This window comes from Lontra canadensis, unplaced genomic scaffold (genome assembly GCF_010015895.1).
Source record: "Lontra canadensis isolate GAN:19392208 unplaced genomic scaffold, GSC_riverotter_1.0 scaffold118, whole genome shotgun sequence".
NCBI classification, from domain to species: domain Eukaryota; kingdom Metazoa; phylum Chordata; class Mammalia; order Carnivora; family Mustelidae; genus Lontra; species Lontra canadensis.
This window is the reverse complement of record NW_022631112.1, coordinates 1893482-1919011: the sequence shown is the minus strand read 5'-3', so window position 1 is coordinate 1919011 and position 25530 is coordinate 1893482. Positions and strand designations below refer to the sequence as shown.

The window sequence follows — 25530 nt, the reverse complement described above, 5'->3', positions numbered from 1 at the left end:
AACAGCGAGCTTTCCGAGCTGGTCTCGCTCCGCGAAGCTCTTCCTGCTCAGGCCCTAGAAATCGGCGCGTGCGCAAGCGCACTAACGGCACGGCGGCACGCGTGTGCGGGGACCTTTCTCAACCAGGTCTCTGTGTGATGACGTCAGAGGCCCGCGAGGCGGAGCTGCAGCCCAAATAGACAACGCGGCTGGGAAATTCCGTTTTTACTCGGGTGGCTGGGGTGCCGCTCGTCAGACTCAAAATACCTTGGCTTCGAAGGGGAAAATGTGCATACAGGTGTCCGCACCCCCAGCCCCTGCCACTGTACTGGGACTAGCCCAGGTTCCCAGATGGGTCCAGGGCAGCACATGGTAAGTGGACCAGGATTGTTTATTAGCCTGGTTTTATGAGATTACCGACTCCAGGGATCTGTGCGCGATTTTGACGATTTTTATTAAAATAACTTCCCACTTTAATGTGACAAAATGAGGAAACTCGACCAGCAGACCCGATTCATTTCACTTGACCCTCCCCACCTGCAGAAACGACCCTGTAGACCTGTCGGGAATTCAGTAGGCTTTCCATCCACCACAGTGGGTACTTTGTAAGCTCCCTTTAGGCCTTTATCTGGCCATCAAATGATGGCGCTCTTCTGAAAACCAGCTCTGGGGCTCTGCTCTTGATAAATTACTTAACATCTTTTCTTCCTTCACCCTCCCACCCCACCAGCTCCCAGGTGAAACTCGCCCAAGCACAAGAACCACATATATATTCTTACACATTCTTGTCTTTGGGCCAGAGCGTTGACCTTCAAGTAAATCCCAATTGCTTGCTTGACATTTTTCGGATACCTCAAATTCAAAATGTCTGAAGCCAAACTTATCTTCCCTTCCTCACTGAAATTCCTTCCCCACATCAAGACACATACAATTATAATGTAATCATCACCACCACCCATTTAGTCCAATATCGACCATTTTCTCATTCACTCAACAAAAATGCCAATATGCCAGACACAAGGGATCAGGTGACCAAAATGTTCCTATCATTCATGAAGTTTGCATAATTAAGCTCATTAAGAAAAAAGTATCAAAAAAAAAAAAAGAAAAAAAAGAAAAAAGTATCCAGCAAGTGAATAGTGACAAAGGATATGTTTTAGTGGTGGCCATGGAAGGCCTATGAGGCAATGACACTGGAGCAAACACCTGAATTTAGAATGAGCATTAAAAATATTTGAGTGATGGGGCACCTGGGTGGCTCAGTGGGTTAAGCCTCTGCCTCCGGCTCAGGTCATGATCCCAGGGTCCTGGCTCTCTGCTCAGCAGGGAGCCTGCTTCCCTTCCTCTCTCTCTGCCTGCCTCTCTGCCTGCTTGTGATCTGTCAAATAAATAATCTTTAAAAAAATAAAAATATTTGAGTGAAAAGCCTTCCCAAGCTGAAGATGTAACACATAGATTTCTAGATGGAATTTGCCTAATTGGCAAGGTAGCAAAGCAGCCAACATAGCCAGACTACAATGATCAAGAATAAAATGGTAGGAAACTAGGCCAAATAATGAATGCACATGGACCAAACTTTAGAATTCTAGGTGTAATGGGAAAACCAGTGGAGTTTGGGGAACTGGGAAGTGACAAAATCTGACTTGCCCTCAGAAAAGGCTTGCTTGGCTGCTGTGCAAAAATCACTGCACAAGGGCAAGAGTAGCAGCAGCCATGCATTAAAAGCTACTGTAGTTACCTGCTCTAAGCTAGTGGTGGGGGTGGTCAGAAGTGCTAGATGACTCAGGATACATTTTCAAGGTAGAATCATGTAGGTTACTTAAGGACTAGATACAGGGTATGTATGAAAGAAAAAACAATGGTAGCCGAAGTATTTGCCCTAAGCAAATGGATGAATGCGGGTTAATTAAGAGATTAATTTGGAACACTCAAGACATTCAAATAGAGATTACAGACTAGGACTGGAGTTTTCGGGAGTTTGGGACCTAGGAGTATGTAGAAGTGAACTAAAGTGATTGTATTCAAAGTCCTGGGATTAGATGAGATCACCTAGGAAAGATTCTAGCTGGAGATCAAGGTCTCACAAGTGGATTACCCAGCAAAGAATACTGATTACTGAGTAGTGGCCAGCGAGACAGGAAACATGTAGAAGCCATTCACTACCACCCTCCACTTTATGTTATAATAATTTCTCACATGGGCTACTCCAATAGACATATCTAGCCCCATGTATTTTGTTCTCAACAATGCATTGTGTATTCTTTAAATGGCAATTTTATTAGGTGACCATCCTTTAACCCACCCCTGGCCCCATACACAGTTTAGAAACCCTTTAGTTTCCAACTGTTAAGAGACAAAACTTAACATGGAACATAACTATAAAGCCCCCTATAGTACCCTTTACCTGTTTCTTCAGCAACTAACTATTAACACCCACCCTTCTCCCACTTGAGCAGACAGCCTTCTCAATCACTGGAGATGACACCTTTGGACATTACTCTCCACTTCTCTGCCTAATTACTCCTCATCCATCAAGTCTTAGTTCAATTATCCCTTTCACCAAAGTCTTTCCTGATCATTTTGACTAGGTCATAAACTATCTGAGTCACGGCCTTTATACTTGTCATCAATCACGTTGCTCCATCATGGCATTGGTACGTTTTTGTGTCACCACATCATTATCTTTGATGAGGTTGTTCAGTGAAAGCAGGAACCACAGTGATTTTTGTCACCACTGAATACTTAGTGCTTGCCACGATGCTCGGAAAGGACACCCAGATTTGCCTAATGAAGCCTTCGTTCAGTGGCTTAATACAGTGTCTCCCGAATATAAACACAGTACTTAAAGAAAACTTGTATTTATAAATAAAAATACAACACTGAGAATTGCCTTTACTAGATCAGGTGGTCTTGCACTGTCTATACTCAATGAGCCACTCTTCCACATGAGACTGATTAGACCTTGCCAACATCTGTTAAATTAAGGTATTAAGATCCTGACTGAAAGAAGGTATGGTAGTCCAGTCTCTTTAGAAGACAAGGCTACCAGAGAGACTTCTTTTAAGCTTTTTCCTTCTCCTCTTATAAGTAGCACTTCAGAGCTTCGCTGGATAGTATACACAACTAATGTAGACTTCACTCAAGGACAGTAAAGAATCAGATTTTAATATTTAATCTAATGTAATTTAAGACAAATAGTCTTTTCCAGCATTTTTATAAACCCCAGAATGGGAAAAGGTATAGAGATAAGCCTTAACTAATTTACATTCATTTTCCTGATGGTTTCCCTCCCCGTTGACTATACAGAAGGGATAGGCTCAAGGGCAATACTGATTCTTTGAAAATAATTTATAGTCAGTAAAACTTAAAAGTGCTTAATAAGAACTCAAGTAGGATGAGAATTCAGGAACTTAAAGATGAAATGAAGAAGGGTTTGAACTCAGTGCTTCCCTGTATCTCACTCCCCTAATTAGATATATTACTGCAAATATAATGAACAGTACAAATTTCCCAAGACACTGAGGAAACTACTCAACTGCCTTCTATATTTTATGAACTGGTTGTCACAGAGCACCTCAGTTACTGAGGCTTCTGAGAATAAACACAAATTTTCATGCCTCCTTTAAGTGGAAAAGTTTCCCACCATAACAGAGATGCATATATAGGAGACAAAAGAACTGTAGAAGCTAACTGATTAAAAATGTTTAAAGGATATTTGTTTTAATATCAGGATACAGTGATTGCAAAAACCCTTCCATATTCTTTAGGGTATTAGGATCTAGAAACAAAACTGCTCTAACCAAGGTCATCAATGACATTCTACTTAAAGCTTAAAAAAAGGAGTCTCATTATCCACATGAGATGATTGATACTGTACATTTAAAAAGTACCTTATAATGTGGAGTCTTACTGTATCAAGAAGCTACAGTGACACATGTGACAGTCATTTCCTTGCAACTCTGCTAAAATAATCATTTGACCAAACAAAAGGCCTTCTGTAGGTAGGACAAGTATTCACATATTATGCAGGATGCTTAGTACCAAAACTCAGACCTTAACGGGACTTTTAAAAAGTTCTCTGCCTCATAACGAGGCACTCCTTTGAAAAATATAGTCTGAATTGTGACACAAAAGCTTAACATTTAAACTGTGATGATAGAATGCCAAAAAAAAAAAAATTCTATTTCCAAAAGAACAAACGATTCTTTAAAAACATACATAGAAATAATAAAACTGCTAACACCTTTTACACATTCACAACATCTACACTAATGCATAGAAGTTTGAAACCTAGAACGCATTTCTCCCCATCCCATCTCTAAACTGATTCATAGAGATCACTAGTATAAAGAACTTATTTACTTCCATTTTAAATGTCATGAAATTGTTTTCTACACAGATAGCAAATTTAGTTTTATATATAGGATTGTAAGCATACACATCTAGGGATTACCCAGTAAACCATGAATATTTTATCTATTGCCCATAAAATACAGCTAACATATGGTTGTGGTACATCCCAGGCAGATGTCATTTAAAGCACACAACGGGAGGTGCTAGCAAAAGAAATACTTGTTTGCAAAAGTAAACAGAACCCTTCCAATATGATGTACCACAACCACACATGAGAAAAGTCAAGAACTTATTTTATTTTAAAATAAACATTGAAGATATGCCCCCTTCCCCACCACCCTACAAAAAACTTTTTGAATGTGGAATGTTCAACAGCCTATCCATTTTAGTAGGTTACAAAACCAGCAAAAACTCCAGTTGTCTATGAATGTTTGAGAATAGTTTTGTGTCTTGTTTTTGTTTTTCTTTAGTAGCTGAGCACCTACTGGAAAAATTCCTTAGCTAAAGGCTAATAAAACAAAATTCCATTTCTGCACAGAAAATACCATTCACTTAGTATTAGTAGCCTTTGCTGAATAGATGGGATTAATTCTCCATGAAGTCAAGGTGGGATATGACAAGCAGCATTAAGTTCATAGGCACACAGAACTAGTGCTCAAACTGCTAGCACAAATTCCAACAGTACATAAATTACTAAACTGTCATCTCCATCAAACTTGTGACTCTCCCTATGCATCTAAGTGAAGGAATCACCACTTTGAATATAAATGCCTCCATGAGAAAAAGGTAATTCAATCAGGGTTAGACAAAAGATAAATGCAACTACAGAAATAGCTGCTGGAGATAACCATAAAATTTGAAGCACTAACAGTGCATGGGGTGCACCACCTAAGCTGCTAGCTGTTGAACACCAGTGCTTCAAGATACAACTTTTATAAACATGTTTTATTTGTTTTGCTTATACCATCAGAACTGAAACTACTGTCTGTCATTTCCCTAAAATAGGGAAATCAATCTAAAACACATACTGGTGCTTTGCAAAAGATAGCAATTTAAAAGGGTGGTAGCAGCAGGCATTTGATATTTTTCTTTTGAAAACCTTCAGGCTGCAGGAAAAACATGTGACCAAGAGTGTTATGATTATCCATTAGATACTTTCATCAGTACCTGTACCAATTTAGGTGACAATACAGCAAGATTCAAGGATTAGTGACAGACAATGGACATTATAAGGAATGATATATAGTACCAATCCTTACAAAAGTCATTGTCGAAGAAACTGTTAAGTGTTCAAAAAGGTATCTAAATACTTCACATTAAGTACAGAAGCGGCCATCCAGATTACATCCCATATTTGTTGCATATTTTTCAAAAAGTGCCAATCAAAGCCTAATTTTGCATTTTGGCTTTGTCTTATACAGTATCAGCTGTTAAAAAGCAATTTACATGTGTTTTTAACCACAGTCGTTTGGCCAGAGGATGAATAGTGCTGTGTCAAAGCTGGTAGCCAGCCTTTTATATTAAGGGCCCATGCATAATTTGGTATGCATCTAACGTTCAGTGCTCCAATTTAACTGGAAAAGCTGTGAAATGCAGTTGTTCCGCCAAACCACACTCCACTCCTTCTCGAAGGGAAATATTTTAGTTTTGTCAGTTACCACTGAATAACTCTAGGGCTGATTTATAGATTTTGTCCAATGTCAAAAGTCAATCTTGCTTTTTCCAAGCCACTTCAAATAACTATGGAGATATCACCCTGTAAAGTGTATTATGTTTTACTCCTAAGCAAGGGTGAGGAATCTGAGTATCATGTGCAAGGCTCAAGATGACGCTTAGGACAGAACATGCAGAATAAAAATAGTTTCCTTCCATATCCAGGTAATATAAAGCTGACAATTGTAGTCCTGTCTTTATGGGATGAAAACAGTCCCTTTACAATAAGTTTCCTGAAAGGGAGAACAAATAGATAATAACTCTTCTGGTAACATATTATGGTACACTGGCCAGTGTGTTTTTGGCGTTTAAACATAATCCTGTGAATCAGATTAATTCACTTGCTGAGTGTTCATTTGCGGCATCCCTCTGTTGGGTCTTGGGGGCCCTCCACGACCTAGAAGACAAAAATGGCATTTGGTTTTTCTTTCAAATATTATTTGCTTTGCCTTCAAGCAGATTTTCATCTGAAGTCAAGAAGCATGTGGGCAGCTTGTCACCACATTATTAGGTTTAAGAAGTCAATTCTTCAGTGTTCACCTGTCCTGGAAGTTGTCATGCGCAAATTTGCTCACGTTCTCTAGCTAAAAGAAGAGTAGAGCTAATGGAGTATTCCACCAGTACTCATTCATTCATTCATTCAACAAGTATTTATTGAGTGCCTACTATGTGCCAGGCACTGTCATCAGGCGTTGGAAATAGATACAGCAGTAAAGACAGACAAGGTACCTGCTCTCATGGAGCTTACATTCTAGTGTACACTCTAGCTTACATTTCAGTAGTAAGTAACATCATACTATCAAAATTAATAAAAGCACCAGAATGAAAAACAGACCTTGTTACCTAAACTGTTAAAAAGAAACTACATAACATTCAAAATTGTATAATGACTTGTAACAGATAAAGTAACTTTTTACATGCTGTTAAAACAGATTTTTAGCTACCGGTCAACTCAACTTTCATAGAATATACTACAAGATGAGAAAGAACATAACCCACATTCACATGCAAATATCCTTTGATACTTCAAGTCAGTAATTCCCAAGTGATCCATTAATTTAAAAATAAAATGCACCTTTTTGCTGGCCAGCTTCTACTAGCATTGAAATCAAAGTACTTTGTAATTCCTCCTTAATATACATTTTATACATGTTATGGCCAATATCTAGAGGAAACCTATTCAATTTAACTTCCCTTAAATCAGAGAACCATTTAGAAATTCAGATCATACAAAATGCTACCTGTCTAATTGTTACACAGGTTGACTTCCTGTACAAATAGGAAGCAGTTTTCCTCTGGTAATAGACAAAATCAGAAACTTATTAAGCCTGCAATTTTTAAAGATAGTTCAATAAATTAGTTAGGATTTTGGATGTTTTATTTAGAAGTCAGAAATAATCTGACACTTGTATCGCTATTAGTGATCCAAAGGCATTGAAGTTTCAACTAGGTTCTATCACTTCTAAATGGTTCTCTAAATGTAACTATGGCTTATCTGGCCATTAAAGGATTTCTGACCCTAAAATATAATATGCATGTTCAAAAATGAAAGAGGAATAATAAATTTATATAAATGTTCAATCTCATTCCAAAAATGTCTTACAAAAATGTTTCAGTAAGTACTTCCTAAAAACATTTAGCAGGTTTTAGGACCTGAAAAATAATTTGCAGTTGGAAAAACACTTTTTCTGAGGAGGAGAAATGTTTTAGTTTTCAAGACAATTTATATAGTAACAGGGAAAGTCATTCAAAAAATTAAATTTGGGTTCAAGATTAGTTTTAGAAACAGAGCATTTCATTTAATCCCTAGCAACAAGTCTGGTAATGATAAATGTATTCCTAACATGTAACCTACATGCAGACTATGGAACAGCTCTTCCAAGGCCAGAACAGAAGCTCCACTTAGGAGCTAGGATCACCACCACAAAATATTACCTCGTGGGGCTCCCCGTGGTCCACTCTGCCCAGAGCCTCGCTTGAAATTCTGCTGATATCCATCCTAAAAGACAAGCTAGTTAGTACTGAAGGAAATGTAATTTTTTAATGCTTACTCATCATCTATCTATTCTTACTGACACAGAACACAAAATTCTTCCTTATTATTTTTTGCACATTTCAATATAATATAGCTAGAGAAGTTATTCTGTAATTGTACTTGTTATTCTCAATATTCAATGAGATGTCTCTGCTCTTAAAAATCATTTTTTTTCTCCTACACAAACTTATTTTTATTCATATATAATTAACATATAGTATTATATTAGTTTCAGGTGTACAAAAGGGTAATTCAAAAATTTTATCCATTTCACCCATTCCCCACCCACCCCCGCCCCTCTGGCAACTACCAAGTTTATTCTCCACTTAAAAGTGTTTTTTTTGTCCACCTCTGTTTAGTTTCTTAAATGCCACGTATGAGTGAGATCGTGTGGTGTATTTCTTTCTCTGACTTATTTCTCTTAGCATCACACTCTCTAGGTCCATCCACTTCCTGCAAATGGCAGTATTTCCTTTTCTCTCTTTTTTTTCTGTGGCTGATAATATTTCATTATATATACCAAATCTTCTTTATCCATTCATCTAATGATGGATAATTGGGGATGTTTCCACCCATACCTTGGCTATTACAAATAATGCTGCAATAAACACAGGAATGCATGTATCTTTTTGAATTAGTGTTTTCATTTTCTTTGGGTAGATACCCAGTAGTGGAATTACTGGGTCATATGGTAATTCTATTTTTAATTTTCTGAGGAAACACTACACTGTTTTTCACAGTAGCTGCACTAATTTGCAATCCCACAAACAGTGAACGAAAATCATTCTGTTTTCAAGACTCTATTAAATGAGCAACTATGCTGAGTGCTTAAGAAAAAGTTATCATTTTCCATAATGAAGTACCTTGTATAAAATTAAAAAATCAGCCCCAAATTACTTAATTACTAAAGTACAAACAGCCGTATCAGTCCACTTCATTGGTGTATTTAGGTCAGGTTTGTATTTTAAAGCAACTTCTACCTACCCGCTGATAGCCAGAGTAGTCCCGGGGAGCACTGAACTGAGGCTGTGTATAACCACTGTTTGGAGTGTTAGAGAATGAAGGGCGGTAACCATCATATCCTCCTAAAATTTAGGACAAGAACATAATTTTCTTATCTATACAAGGAATTTTTATTTCCTACTACTGACCAAAAAAAGAACTGAAAAACTGTAAGCCATGCTAATTATTTAAACTAATTTCTAGTTTCCAATCCTGATCCCATCTGCTCCTGAATTTCTGAGTATTAACTTACTTGGAAGATGACACTTTTACCCATTCATGCACACACACCCCCGCACAAAAAAATCCCCATAAAGTCTGATAATTAATGGAAACAAGTATCACCTAGAGGACACAGAAGTCAGGGATTTGACACCTAAAAAAATTCATTCCTAATTTTGTCGGTTTAAATGCCTAAAACAGGACCGCCTCAGCAGGCTCAGTTGGTTAAGCACCTGCCTTCAGCTGAGGTCATGATTTGGGGTCCTAGAATGGAGCCCCACATCAGGCTCGTGCTCAGCAGGGAATCTGTTTTCCCTCACCTGCTGCCCCTCCCCTGGCTTGTGCTCTCTCTCACTCTCTCAAATAAAATCTTTTATAAAAAATAAATAATTGCTGGGCGCCTGGGTGGCTCAGTCATTAAGCATCTGCCTTCAGCTCCAGTCATGATCCCAGGGACCTGGGACTGAGCCCCACCTCGGGCTCCCCACTCAGCGGGAAGCCTGCTTCTCCCTCTCCTGCTCCCCCTGCTTGTGTTCCCTCTCGCTATATCTCTGTCAAATAAATAAAATCTTTAATAAGTAAATTAATTAAATAAATAAATGCCTGTAACATACTAAAAAACGTTTAAGTTGTACATAAGAGACTAACTCAGATACATATCTTTCCCAAAAACCATACAACATATTTCTATGTATTTTATAAATTAAAAAAAGAACATAAATTTGCTGCTGCTTTTTTTTTTGTACCTCTGAATCCATTGGCAGGGCCCCTATATCCATTCATCAAGCCTCTAGCACCACGAGAACCACCACGAGACACACCACGACTGTTGTAATACGGCTGACTGCTACGTGGAAATCCAGTGTTCTGCTGGGGAGGCTGCTGGTGGTTACCAGTCACTTGATGGGGCTGGTCCTGGGAACCATGGTAGGTGCCAACCACTATAATAAAAAGAAAAAATTTATACACACACACACCCCGCATACACATAGCTCATTACAAACTGTTCTCTCAGTTTCTGGTTTAAGAGGTGCCTTGTACTTCCTCTTCAAATTGTCTTTAAATTTTCATATTAATAATAGTGATCACTATACATTAGTTAAGTCATTAAATCCCTATTTTCCTCCTACCAATATATTAATTAGCTAAAGAGAATATAATTATCCAACAATAATTCCAAACCTTTAGAAGCACACAAATGTGTAAGAGCACAAAATTCTATCCTTCCAAATGAAACAAAACCTGTATTATTAAATATCTTCTAAGAGGCACCTGTCTATTAGCACAAGAGACCCACAATAACTCAAAATATCTTACATACTGGAACAGTACAATTATCATTTTGTATCATTTAATTATTTCTTTTCACTAAAAAGTTCCTTTGTGGTAAAAGTTTTCATATCCTTTTAAATTGCCCTTGCTACTTAGTGAAACATACAAAACCATGCTCTCCCACACCTAGGCAATCATATGGTGGAAAATCCAGTCAATTATAAAGATAAATCAGCAGAGGCCTTCAGCTTATACCCCCCTTAATGCCTGATTCCACTTCAAGTCCTTTTAAGTACAACCAATTTAAAAGACAGTTAAATACTACTCACACTGGCACTCAACCTGATGAGGTGAAGAGAAGATTCTAAAAGGTTTATGCTAACCTTGCACACCCCTTCCTCCTTCCACAATGGGGAGAAGTCTAGAATCTAAAAATCTTCAAAAATTAAATCCTGAGGTATCTTTCTGATACTACCCCAATGTTTATAATTCATAGAGGAGACAAAACGGGATGTAAACAGTGCCTTTGGAAGGTGAGGAAGGTAGAGACTAAAGGAAGGCCTACACCCCAAGAACAAAAACAATCAGCAGCCTCTTGCCAGCCCAAATCTCCCATGTTTAGGCAGACAGAAGAGGTGGTGTGACTCTTGAAAAACTTCACCTGATATATTTTATATCCTGAAGAAACCCCAAACACATTTATCAGTGTTCAGAATGATATCTGGAGTGAGTAAGCCCAAGTATGCCTAGGAGGAGAAGGAGTGGTGGCTCCTTTTTGAACTATGTAATTAATGGACCAATTATACTATTCACAGTGTGATCTTTCTATAGACTGCCTTTCACTACGTTCCCCAAATTTAAAATTACAGGCAACTATCATGATTACAGGTAACATTTTCTATCTGAAGAGATTCATTCACATGCATGTAGAGTGGTCAAAAGTGAATTTTCAACTCAACTTTTTATCAGTAAGAATTTTATTAGTCTTGGTCAAATCTCACTGCAAGAAAACTCTTAGTGGTACAATTAAAGTGTAATCTTTATTTAAAAATACCAGAAATCAGGGCATCTGGGTGGTTCAGTTGGTTAAGCATCTGTGCCTTCGGCTCAGGTCATGATCCCAGGGTTCTGGAATCAAGACCTGCATCAGGTGCCTGCTCAGTGGGGAGTCTGCTTCTCCCTTTGTGCCTCCCCCCAGGCTCATATCTTCATTTTCTCTCTCTCGCAAAAATAAATAATAAAATCTTTTAAAAAAAATGAAAATACCAGAATTCTTTTTAAAAAACAGAATTTCTATTAAAGTGTTTGTATACCATAAACTCCAAGTCCATAAATAATAGCCAGGTTCTTGCCTTATCCCTTTTTCATGTTGTTCCTGACTAAACAGTACAATTTGCTATGGAGCAGGTGTATTTGGGGCCTTTAGACATTGTGCTGACATGCTTATGAGCACATGGCAATAATTAAAGGAGCATGAGGGCATGAAACCCAGTTTTATCCCTCAGCAGCTGAACACAAATAGCGTAATGGATAAATATCAGATTATAGCTGATTCAAACTCCTTACTAATTACTGGTGCTTAATATTATAGGAAATATGTAAGAATTTAGTACTGAAAAATCCGTAATGTTGATCCAGGTCTACCAAGAATATGGACAATTAAAAGATCTCATAGTAATTTAAATCAGTCTGATAAAATTAAGCTATTAACTCCTATGATTTTAGAAAGGTCTGCTAGTTTGCTATGGGATTCCAATTAAACAACCTGGGATCTAAATAACCACAGACCTAAAGCAGTTATTTCATGCCTTACAAAAGTTAAGAAATCCCCAGCTACATTACTACGATGGGTGTGGTAACCAGCCAACTTATGAATGACCTTACTTGCCAACAAAAGACTTTGTTTTAACCTAGTCTACCAAAGACAGCTACCATGGGATTTTTGCTTGCTTTATTCTAACTAGTGTACTGACAACCAAGCCAACTCCTTACTGCTTCTTAACTGTATAACTAACTGACTTACTACCTACCAGGTATCACACTATTTGGCTTTAATTAATTAGCAATCAAAGTTGATCATAATTTAAGTAACAAGCTTAATTCCACTAAAATCATAGAATGAAAAAGGGATATTATGAGCACTTACTGATCAAAAGAAAATTGGTGTAAGGCCTCCAAAAAAAGTACAGGCACATAAAATAAATATGGACTCAATTGAATTCAGGTTCTGTAATGAAAAATCTGTAAGGTCTACTACTAAAACAAAAATTCTTGGACCCTGACACTCTAAAAATCTAAACTCTCCTACCACCATCAGTTAACTGTGTTGGAGGGCAAGAAGCCAAGGAAGAGACACTGGTTTTCCTACCTGTTTGAAGCTGTTCTTGCTGAAGGTCTGTTTGTTCTACTTGATGAGGCTGACTAGAAAAGCTCTGGTTGTAACTGGCCTGGTACTGATTTTGCTGTTTCAAAGTTTCTGGTTCATTAACAGGAGGAACCGGGGCATTCATATTGAACACCTGTAAGTAAATAAAGTAAATGATTACATCATCCCTTTACGCTAATAATTTCCCTATTTTTAATAAGGCAGACCTCAATGCTGGTTTTACCTCAACTGTAAACGCATTATAGTCCCACACACACACACACACACTCACTCTACATATACAGTATATATATTTTTAATATACAGACATACACACCACACAGCACTTAAAGGAGAGCATAAGAGGGGATGAAAATCTAAAAAGACACAAAAATAGCAGCTTGGAAATGCAATTATAAATGAGAAAGCTTTTTAAAGATGCAAACCACTGATACAATGTCACTAACAGAAATTAATTCTATGAACTTTAACTTTGAGTTGAATACTTCATTTTTATTTTTATTGACATTTTTAGCAAGTTACTACTTTAATATTTAATTCTGAACTTTCCCATGAGCACGAATTTAACTGTGTCCCATTAATTATGGTATTTTCATCAGCATTTTCTAGAAACCCTGCGGTTTAGAGATGAAAAACTGAAAAACCACAATGAACTATAACATGTGAAATTTACTATGAGAAATGTCCATAAAATAAAAGATTAAGCAAATATGGAAAAAAGTAGACAACTGTTAAATCTAGGTAATGATTTATATATAAATATTGTAGTAGTCTACTTTTCTGCACATTTACTTTTATTAATCAAACCAAAAGGGATGAAACTATAAAAAACAAAGATGTGAGCACATAATTCCTAAGACTCAAATACTATCTCTGGGATCAGGAAAAAATTAGAGTTTATGTTCAATTAAATATACTCTACAGTTTGGAAAGATGCAAACTCAAATACAAAGGTAAATGAAGACTTTTTTTGTTGAGACTCTGGCATGATCATACTACACAATAGGCATTTAATATTAGTTCAATTAATTACTCACCGTTTGCATGGATTGGAATGGAGCTGCATTTACATTGATTCCACTGCTATGTAATGGTTTGCTTGTCCCAGCCTGGAACACCTGAGGCTGAGAAGCAGCCGGAAGGGAAGATGATGCGGTAGTCTGATCTGTATTTAAGGAGATTGTTGCCTAAACACAAAATGAATAGATGCACTTTAGTGATAAACTGTATTTAGCCAAGTCTACTATCCAAGACTTAGTATGTTAAGAAATTCAACTATTTCATAAAAGCAAAATACTGTATTGCTTGCATTAGGTCCAAAAAGAGTAACAATATTAATAGTAATTTACCTCTGCACCCAATTCATGAGTAAGTGCCTCATCAAATTTATGTTACCTAGTAACAGAAACTTGCCTGAATCTGGTCAATTGGTTCCTTTTGTGGTCGCTGCTCTGTAGCGTGAGAAGGCTGGTACAAGGGTTGAGATGCTGTGTACCCCTCACTTGTGGATGAAACCAAAGGAACCTACACAGAAACAAAGCAATCAAAGCTGCTTTCTGTTATAAACTGTAACACAGGGCTAAGAAACAGATATACCTGTTAAGGAGACTATAAAACTTAACTGCAAAAAATACATCTAATATTAAAATTGAAAGTTAAATATACCCAAGTCCAGTTATGAAGTCCCCAACAAATGCTTCTAAATGGCAATATCGACACTGAATTTTAGAATTTTGACATTTAAATATGTCTTCTCAAATTCTACTCAGTTCAAAGTTAAAAAATTATTGTAAACATGAGACTTAACAAAAACAATGTTTTTTAAGTTATTAAAACAAAAGTAAATGTAACATGGAAATAAAGGCTGGCAGCTACCCACAACAGACTTGGACAATGATAAAATTCATACCTCACTTTCATGAGCCATTAATGAAAGAGACCCAAGAACTAATTAAAAACAAACCTACAGCAGTATTTCTGTCACTCTTACCTGTGTAGCTTCTGGTTGTACCGGAACTTGATTAGGCTGAGCAAGTCTAGATTCAGAATGAACTGTAAAATTGACCCCAAAAAATCCACTGTTAATCCAAAAATCAAATTTCTTCAGAGAAAACTTTTATAGCCAAATCCTAAAAAAACTTTAGTGATCATGAAAATAAACTGGAAAAGTATCGTTAGGATTTTAGCTTTTAAGTGAGCTTTTCTGGTTTCCTTCTAGTCATAATGCTTCCACAAGAAAAAATAAGAATATGCTTTTAAAACACCTATATTCAATTCAGTGTGTAAACTGTCAACTCCCACCAGTCTTCTACTCCCTTCCCCAACCATGGTTAAAGAATCAAAAATTTGGATCTGTGGTTAGTCATTTAGAAATCACCCATTTTGCTAAGGGAGGCTAATGAACTCAGCATTAACTGAGTATCTAAATGGCTTACAGGTTCTATCAATGCTGTATATGTTGATCCTGCCACAACTTTTCAGCTATTAAAACTATGTGGGGTCTTTCTCTGGTAGAACTTGGAAAATGAACACTAATAACTGATTCTTTTCCATAAGGCCTAACCATAATTTGTTTTCTAACTCTTGGTAGAAATATTAGATATGAGCTTCCTTTACTTTGGAGAAATCCTAACTAACAAACTAACAGTGTCATTAAACATGCTTTCCTCAGCAATTCCTTTTATGACACTGAAGATTTACATGATATTACATGTTATTTTATTTAAGATTCTATCCATCTATTATTTGACAGAGAGATCACAAGCAGGCAAAGCAGCAGCAGAGGGAGAGGGAGAATGAGACTCGCCCCTTGAGAAAAGAGCCTAACACAGGACTCCATCCCAGGACCCTAGGGATTACGACCTGAGCTGAAGGCAGACTCTTAACCGACTGAGCCACCCAGGCGCCCCTAAGTATGTTACTTTATACAGTCCCACTTTTGTACCCTTAATAATGACATGTTTGGGGGGAAAAAACCAAGACTCAAAATGACTGACGGTCCTGGAGAAAAATGGACCACTTAACCAGGTACAAGATGCCAATCCTCTTTAGTGCTATTTCTAATAACGGTGTAAGACTAGTAATACAAGTTTGAAACTTCAACTGTCTTTTTTTTTTTAAGATTTTTTTTTTTTTAATTTATTCACTTGAGAGAGAGTGAGAGAGCATGAGAAGGGAGGGGGTCAGAGGGAGAAGCAGACTCCCTGCTGAGCAGGGAGCCTGATGCGGGACTCAATCAAGGGACTCTAGGATCATGACCTGAGCCGAAGGCTGTCGCTTAACCAACTGAGCCACCCAGGCACCCAGAAACTTCAACTGTCTATAGGCCAATCTTCCCCTTTCCTCTTAAGCATCCCCTTAACCACCTCACTGTTGCATCTCATTTTTATTTAGGTAATAAAATGTTCAAAAATTCTCCTAAAAAGCTGCAAACACCCTTCAGAGAAAGACACCTCTATTATTTTCATGCTTAATTTTGAAATTTAAAAAGCCAAGCACAATTTAACTTACATAAATTACAGTAATAAGCAAAACTGGTCTGTAATGTTACAAATCAGGAAATGGTTCCCACAGAGCCAAAAGAGAGGGTAAACTAGTGACTGAAAAGGGACACAAATAGGCTTCTGAGGTACAGGTAATGTCCCATTTCTGGGTGCTGGTGTGTTCAGTCTGTGAAACTCATCAAACTACATTTGCACGTACTTAAGTTTATGTATGACAATAAAAGGTTAAAAAGAAGCAACGTAACTACAGTTACTCATATTACAGGGAACAACAGTATTTCTTACCAAATTAAAAGACCCAAGATCCAAAAGTTAAGCAAACATTAAAAGGAAATAATTAATTTTCACATACTTCACAAAACCTGAGAGCACCGGCCCTGTATTTTTCACATAAGAATACACCATTACTAACCCGGAGGGCAAACCAGCTGGGGCATGTCCATATTTTGCGTCGGATTCATAGGCTGTGCAGATACAATGGCAGGATCAAGTGTCTGGTTTTCAAAATCCAGCATTGAATCCTGCAAGTCAGGATATAATGGAGTTAAATCAAATAATGTAAACACTTAAACTTTCAGTTAGTGTTTGACTCAACTGCACCTACCTGTATGAAATTATAGGGCCCCTGCATTTGCGCCATAAGGTCCTGGACTCGCTGTCTTCTCACAACGGGATCTGCCTGAGCCACTGGAGTCAAAGAATGGGGCTCTGGCACTGAAGGAGATGCAGCCTGAGGTTGCTGCTGGAGTGAATTTACCACCTAAAGGGGAAAATAAGGGGAGAGATGCAGACTGGGAGCATGAAAGAGCTCCATTCATTACCATGACAGGTCCCCCAAACTCTATATGGCACTATACTATAAACAAAGTAGCAGGCTTTAATGTAGTTTCTCAAACTGACCATAGTTATAAATTTAACACTGAGTGCTGTCACTTCTACAGTGTTCTCAATTCCACATGACGATTATGTAGCATTTCAGATTTACTTTATAACCTGCTTTCGAAGATTACCCGTGCTTGCTTCCTAAAAGAATGTACTGTGCTTAAAACTGCTATGCCTTCTATAGAAAGAAATTAAACCTGCATTTACCTCAATACTTGACTGAGTCAGCACTCAAGAAAAGTTAGTTGTTATCATCATCAAACTTTGAGTTCCTACTGTTTCATTCTCTCTAGGATGAGGCCCTATCACCTTATATAACTTGCTACAAAAGCCAAAGATCACTATACCTACCTTTTACCTACCTCTAATAATTTCTTCTGATTACTATTTAGTAATTCCCCACTTCTGGGAAATCTCACTAATTTTTATTATATTAAATTTATGTTCTGTCTGGCTTCTAATCCTGGGCAAGTCATACCTGGTGAGCCTGGATAAATCATAAGCTTACTTCTCTTATAAGCAATAGTGAGATAATCACTACCTAAACTGTTAAGAAGACCAACTGATGTGTCATCTACATCTATATCTCAAAAAATTCCTTAGAATTCCATCTGAATAGCCTTTGGAAAGGCCCTACCTATCAAGTACTTAAGAACAAACCATACTGGCACAGTACTAAGTAAGATAATATACTATTCTCTCCCAATAAAAAGCAAAAAGTCCTACTAAGCACTGTTACTTCCCAAACTTTTCTACTATGCCAACACATACTTTTCATCCCTAACATTCAATTTTTTAAAAAATGCTAATAATTCATATTTCTACCCCTATATTCATGCTAATATATACCTATTACCTCACTCCCCTAAAAATATACACCAAATCTACTTAGTCAAGGCCCAGGAGGTTTGCTTACCTCTTACACAAATCACCATTCTACAGAGAGATCTCTTAGATCTATTTTTCTTCTAACCCTCCTCTAATACTTCTGAACTGCCTTGCATAATTCACCAATTACATATACTGTCTTGCTAGCGCTTCATGGGACACTATTTTCATCCAAACTAGGTAACTTTCTAGAGTACAGGGCAAGTTCTTTACTCAACCTATCAACAGTGCATTTTGGCACATTTATAAAGAGCTAAAGGTACTAACACACCTTTGAAGAATGATCTTGATGGAATAATATTAAAGAGAAAAGCATTATTATTCACAGTTGAAAGCTATTTTTTCTGTACTTCAGATATATAAAAGAAGCAACCAAAAAGAGGATGGAAAGGATGGCAAGGACCAACCTGGTAAGACATTCTGATTTTATCTTATAGGTTACACAGCACCATCAAAAGTTTCAAGTAAAAGTAACTTAATTAAAACTATTCTAGTAATTGGCCTATAAAAATGAGTAAGATAGCCTGGAGCACTCAGGAAAGAGAAATATGAAAGGGGCACCTGAACTAGACATGAGGACCTGAAGGTAATGTCAATTGAGAAACAGAATTAAGAAACACTAGAGAAATCCAGAGCATTAGGGAGAAGGAGTCTAAGATGACACTCCAACATATTCCCCTGGAAGGTGGGCCTTTTCTAAAGGCTATCCATGTGGGTGCCCAGATTTTTATAAAGCAACCTGGTATCAACAACATACAAATCATGTACTTTAATAAACCCAAGTTACACACATATAACTTTATATATATGTTCTATAGCTGGATCAACTAGAGATTCTACTAAACATCCACAAGTATAAATAATCTCTTAAACATAATGATCTTTTAAGTTTAATAAGTTTGTTATGATAATAAATGTACTAAAAACATACAATCTTAATTTGTTCTTAGGAGATAAAAATTACTAATAAAAAAAGACAACAACCTCGCACCCAAGAGAACTCTTACCTCAACTGTTTCGACTGTCCACTCATCTACCTGCTCCTTTTCACCACTGCTGAACTGTGTTTCTGCCATAAATTGTCTATTTACATACTGCAAAGCAAAGTAAACGTTTCAGAGTTCTGCGTGAAAGGCAGAAAAAGAAGGCCAGCATTAAATAAAAATTATACCTCTGTTGATTCAACTTCACTTTGTTCAGTGTATTCTTCTGCTGGCTCAGGTTCTAAGACGTTAAAAGATGATATAAATGAAGAGTAAGAAAAAAATTTGTATTTAAATATTTTATTTATTTATTTGACAGACAGATCACAAGTAGGCAGAGAAGCAGGCAGAGAGAGAAGAGGAAGCAGGCTCCCTGCTGAGAGAGCTGGATTCGGGGGCTCAATCCCAGGACCCTGGGATCATGACCTGAGCTGAAGGCAGAGGCTTTAACCCACTGAGCCACCCAGGCGCCCTAAGAAAATTTTTTTTAAAAATTAACAATTCTTTTAAACTCCAAAAAAGTTAGTTTACCATCAAATAACCACAACTTATTAACAAAGTTATAGTTAGCATTAAGTTTCTGTATTTTAATCATTCTTATAATAATGTATTTAGAAAGAGTTTTCTTTACATTTACTCCAGAATGAATCAGGCTCAAGAGTAGTTATCCTGGATTAGGTATAATGCCAGTAAAAGAGCTAAGTTAAAACTTCTCTCTCTAGCCTAAGAAGTAATATTATAAAGCAGCATACAGATTGAAATCTTCCTCTCTATTTTAATCCTTGGTGAAAGCAGTTAAATGTGGAGAAAAGACTTCCCTATGTTGATCTGCAACCATAAATTCCACCAACGTGCAATCTTCCTTTGTAGCTTCAACCTAATAGCTAACATTGTAGGAAGCACTTACTATGTGCCAGATACCTGATACATACTTCTCTCTGAACAGAGAACCTGAGGTACAGAGAAATTCAGTCACTTGCCCAAAGTTACACAGCTAATGAGTGTCAAAGCCAAGATTTCAATCCAGGCAATCTGATTCAAGAATCCATGCTTTTTAACCACTACAAAATTTATGCTCTGACAATGCTTCCAATGATACTCAGACTTAAGTTATCGTAAAAGGACTCCTAATGAGTGCTTACCTACTTATTAGTTTATGCCAAGTGTTAAAGTTAACTGGAAAAAATCTCTTTCCATTGAGATCTTTACACTTGGGGATGATTACGGAGTTATAATCACCCCAACATTTAAAACATACACATGCACATATGTGCCCTCATACTACTCACTTCATATACCAGCATGGTAAACAACGATAAAATCTGGGCAGGTCAGCCAAAATGTACTTTAAAAAGCCCTACAACATTTCTTCTCATCTATATTACAAGAGCCCAGCAATACTGCAACAAAAAAATATCGGTTTGTAACAGTGATCCAACTGAACATTTGAACCAGTAAGTAAATGACTGGTATTTGGGCAGAGGGAAAGGGAGGCATTCTTAAACAGATTCCTGACCCAGCATGGAGTCAGACACAGGCTCTATCTCACAACCCCGAGATCATGACGTGAGATGCAGTCAAGACTGGGACACTGGCCTGAGCTACCCAGGTGCCCCTAAATGACTGATACTTAATACCTCTGGAATAACTCTTAATACACATTTAATATTTTGTCATGCAAAAGTTTCATTAAAAACCTCCATGTGCTTATGTAACTAAGTAAATGTATGGCCTGAACTTGTGCAAAAGAAGTAAAACCAGGACTATGAACTAAAGCTCATATCCACCCAAGTACTTACCAGCTTCAGCTACCTGGTCTTCAGCTGTAGGTGCTGAAGCTGACTCTTCTTCCTCACACAGCCCATTCTGGTGGTTGTGGGTGCTGTCAAAGTAGTTTGACTGGAAAACACGCTCAACAATTTCCTTTAGAGCTTTATCTAGAAATTGAATATGAATTATAATGTTAGACCATCTCAGAATGCCTGACTTGAGTAAGATTCAACACGCTACAAAATACTGCTCCAAGAAAAAAAACTTGTCAACCCATACTGAAACATACATATAAAAAACATAAAATCCACCAAAAACAGAAACGATGGAATGATAGAGGACAAAAAGAACCTATTAGTATTAAACTTTACACACTTAAAGGAAGTTAGTTCAAAACAAAAAGCTGACAGTTATTATTTATTCATTTAGTATATATTTAATGCCTACCTATATGCTGGGCAATGAATGCAGTAGGCAATGGGGCTACAACAAGATTTGTAAAAGATACAGTATCTGCCCTAAGTTTATAGTCTAATAGAGAAGAATTATCAGATACAAAAACAGTAAAATCACATCTGTGAAAAGTACTACACAAAGGTACAATGGATTGGACCTAGGCAGGAAACTTGAGAGGCTTTCCTCATAAGTGCTTCAAGAGCACAGATCTGGAAGATGAGTAGTAGAAAGAAGAGAAGTGCTTCAAAGCAGAGACAAAAGCATTTACAAAAGCCCTATATGAAGAGAAAGGGTGCCAAATACAAGAAAATGAAAGCATGTGCTGTGGCTTGAGCCATAGGGAGCAAGAAAAAACATGAAGAAAAGACAAGTCTGGTAAAGGCCAGAACATGCAAGATCTTTAAGTTAAAAACAACTGTATGTAAAATATAATATAAGAAAGCCATTAAAAGAATTTAAAGAAGGATGGGAGGGTGGACTAAGTTAAGAGATTGCATTAGACAAGAGACAGGCAGAAAAGTAGAAGGAAAAGAAAAAGAAGTAGATAGATTCAAAACGTATTTAAAAGGGAAAGCTGTCAGAATTTGATACACCTGGATATAAGGGGGCAGGGCAGCAGGTGAAGGTATGTGTCAAGAATTAATCCTGGGGCGCCTGGGTGGCTCAGTGGGTTAAAGCCTCTGCCTTCGGCTCAGGTCATGATCTCGGGGTCCTGGGATCAAGCCCCACATCAGGTTCTCTGCTTAGCAGAGAGCCTGCTTCCCCCTCCCTCTCTGCCTGCCTCTCTGCCTACTTGTGATCTCTGTCTGTCAAATAAATAAAATCTTAAAAAAAATAATAATAATAATTAATCTCAACTTCCTGGCCTTATATAGTACATGCAGAATGTACCTATGTATGTAGAATGTATCTATTCCCTAATAATAGGTCACTTTACAGATAAATAAAACGTCAAGGACATTATCACAATATAGTTAATCCTGTTAACAATAAAACTAACAAGTTTTTGAATGAACATTCACATCTCCCTTCCTCTGCATCAGAGCCTCGTAACTAAGAATTACTTGTTTTAAAAAACTTGTGAAAACTAAATGCACATAAAAACACCAATTTGAGTTCATTAGTAACTTTTCATTAGCAATAAAGATGTTACATTCTTAAGATAAACAAAACTAGGTAGAAAATAACACCAAAGTAAGATATAAGCTTAGACATTTAACCCTCATTACTCCTCAGTAACGTTCATGAAAATTTGATCAGGCTTGACCTAAAACTACTTTTTAAGCTAACAAGTTTATACACACAGTAGATTTCTATTTGAACTTCAAATGATAAATTCAGTACATATTTGATGCAGATCTAAAATTAAGAAGCAAATGATTTTTTTAATGAAGAAATACAGTAAATAATGCAAGTTGACAAACCAAGAAAATTATTTCTTACATGAAAAGATACAAAAAGGTTGGTTCCCATATTTGATTTACCTATTTCCTTAAAGAAAATACACTCCAAATTACATCATACAGTTTTGCCAATTAAAGCTTTTTATCCAATTTTCCACCAAACAGCTAAAAATAAGGTATAAACACAGATACATTCATCTTAATATGTTCAAAATCTACTTTCCTAAATCAACTTAATAAATAGCAAAGATAAGAACCTATTCCCTTATTTACTAAGGAAATAAACCTAAAATTCCTAATTTACTGAGGTAGTGAAACTTTTTTTTTTCCTAAAGATTTTATTTATTTATTTGACAGAGATCACAAGCAGGCAGAGAAGCAGGCTGGGGGGGACTGAGGGAAGCAGGCTCCCTGCTGAGCAGAGATGTGGGGCTCCATCCCAGAACCCTGAGATCATGACCTGAGCCAAAGGCAGAGGCTTAACCCATTGAGTCACCCAGGCACCCTGGTAGTGAAACTTAAATGTCCTTTTATTTTCTTTAAAATGAATGTGCACCGTTCATTTGCGATTAAGGTTTTAAAAAAATACAAAGAAAATAACATCCTCAAATTAGCAGAAGTCTAAAAAATAACTAAGCAAAAATGAAAGCAAGGATCATGAGTAAAATGTATGAGGTATGGAAAATACTCTTCATAAAATTTCACCAATAAGGAAAAAAACCAGTCCCCTATCTAATACCAACAACTCTGAAAAGTTTATTTGGTGTTAATCTGTCCAACTTCAAGCAGAGTAAGTTATACACAAAACCATGGTAAGTTAGGATTCCCATCTCTACCGATTTATGATTGGTGTTTGTGACTGACACACACACACAGCAAAAAGGAAACAAACCAATAAACCAAAAGTAAACAGCAGATGAATGTTATTTACACAGTTCTGAAATTTCTTCAATTAACATTACTTTTAAACAGAAAACTAATTTTTAAAGATTCTTAGTTACAAAATAAAAAATTATGGTAATACTCACAGGTTGTTCCACACACAGATTTTTCCTTTCCTTCCAGCAAGTCCCATAGGTGAATAGAAGCATGTTCATACTGCTCATTCAACCTTATAATAATAGTAATTTAAAGATTAATTAATTACATTTTAGTTGTCAAGTCAACATTTAGAAGTTTCTACTATCAAATAACTATACCTTAAGCTCATGTCCCGTTCAGGGTCTGCTAATTTGTAGAATTCATCCAACAATGACAATTCCTCGTCAGACAATATCGGCACTCCATTCAAACCTTGCTTCAGGTCAGTTCTCACCTCATCATCTCCCAATTTGTCCAGAACATACTGGAGCTCAAGTACAGTTTTTAAACGTTTTTGTTCTGCTTCTTCTCTCATAAGCTGCTCCCGACGCGCTGTCTTCTTTATTGTTTTCTGAATCTGCATTAAAAGTGTAAGCATAAGACACTGAAAATAATTTCACAAAATTCCTAATACAGTTCAACCAATTTCAGGTCCAATAAAAATAAGACCTACTCATTGAGTATGTGACCTGGACACACAAAATGAGGATTCCCAAATTACAAGTAAGAATATTTAATACATTATCTGTTTTAAACAGTTGTTAGAAATTTAGAACACATCCTCCCCTCCCTATAAACTATTATACTACTGAAATGTTACCAGTAAAGGATGTATTTGGGATTTGCTTCAAAATAACCTAGCTGAGAGCGAACAAGGGAGTAGTTGTGGGTATGTATGAAATAGGACTGCCATGAGATGAAAATCATAGAAGCTGAGTGTGGATATAGGGGTGTTCATTATATCCCTTTCTTTAGTTTTGCCATTTTTCATAATAAAAAGCATAAAAACTAAAATTTCTAATTAAGTCCTGAGTCAATTAAAAAAGAAACCCAAACACAGCAACAATAAAAAATCTTACCTATATCCATCTCTTCTATGGAAAAATGGTCCAAATTTTTTCATTTTAAATATCTACTATCAACTCACAGGGATGACTGGGTTGTGGGATGCCACAACCCACCATTGCCTTCCTCATCCCCAACTATCCACATTAGTACTGTATTATCCCAACATACTGAAAATTGTGACTATGGGGCGCCTGGGTGGCTCAGTGGGTTAAGCCTCTGCCTTCGGCTCAGGTCATAATCTCAGGGTCCTGGAATCAAGCCCCACATCGGGCTCTCTGCTTAGTAGAGAGCCTGCTTCCCCCTCCCTCTCTGCCTGCCTCTCTGCCTACTTGTGATCTCTCTGTCAAATAAATAAATAAAATCTTAAAAAACAAATAAAATAAAATAAATAAAAATATTAAAAAAAAATAGTGACTGTGGAGTACCTGGCTGGCTCAGTCAGTAAAGCATGCAACTCTTGATCTCCAACGTCATGAGTTCAAGCCCCATGTTGGATGTGGAACTTACTTAAAAACAGTAACAAATTAACAAAAGAAAAAGAAACTTGTTTTTATGAATAAGGGTATACTGGCAGACAAAAAGAAGGTGGCAGAAGAACAGAGATATATACTAAGTACACATATTTTTTTCCCCACTATTCTTTTCCTTCTGCTAGTCTTATATTTTCCTGGGAAGGTAGAGGGAGACCCAGTAGGTCTCTTTTTTCTCACGCATAGTGCCAGCCTGGGGTCAAAGGTCAGACTTCTAAAAAAAA

At 37.0% G+C, this 25530-nt stretch overlaps 1 protein-coding gene across 2 annotated transcripts in view; it reads right to left on the bottom strand.

Annotated features, from left to right (window-relative positions):
- Nucleotides 1-4320: 4320 nt before the first annotated feature.
- Nucleotides 4321-25530, bottom strand: part of CAPRIN1 (cell cycle associated protein 1) — a 37847-nt gene continuing 16637 nt past the window's right edge. The window contains exons 5-19 of one of the 2 annotated variants that reach the window (XM_032841016.1): nt 24047-24285; nt 23876-23958; nt 21018-21155; nt 19407-19459; nt 19243-19329; nt 17070-17225; nt 16878-16986; nt 14953-15014; nt 14376-14486; nt 14000-14149; nt 12945-13095; nt 10051-10245; nt 9065-9165; nt 7981-8044; nt 4321-6442 (exon numbers count right to left, since the gene is read on the bottom strand). In XM_032841016.1, the coding sequence (XP_032696907.1) occupies nt 6378-6442; nt 7981-8044; nt 9065-9165; nt 10051-10245; nt 12945-13095; nt 14000-14149; nt 14376-14486; nt 14953-15014; nt 16878-16986; nt 17070-17225; nt 19243-19329; nt 19407-19459; nt 21018-21155; nt 23876-23958; nt 24047-24285 (1764 nt within the window). In that variant the 3' untranslated portion in view covers nt 4321-6377. The remainder of the gene's footprint in view (nt 6443-7980; nt 8045-9064; nt 9166-10050; nt 10246-12944; nt 13096-13999; nt 14150-14375; nt 14487-14952; nt 15015-16877; nt 16987-17069; nt 17226-19242; nt 19330-19406; nt 19460-21017; nt 21156-23875; nt 23959-24046; nt 24286-25530) is intronic. The other variant, XM_032841017.1, reaches the window with a different exon arrangement.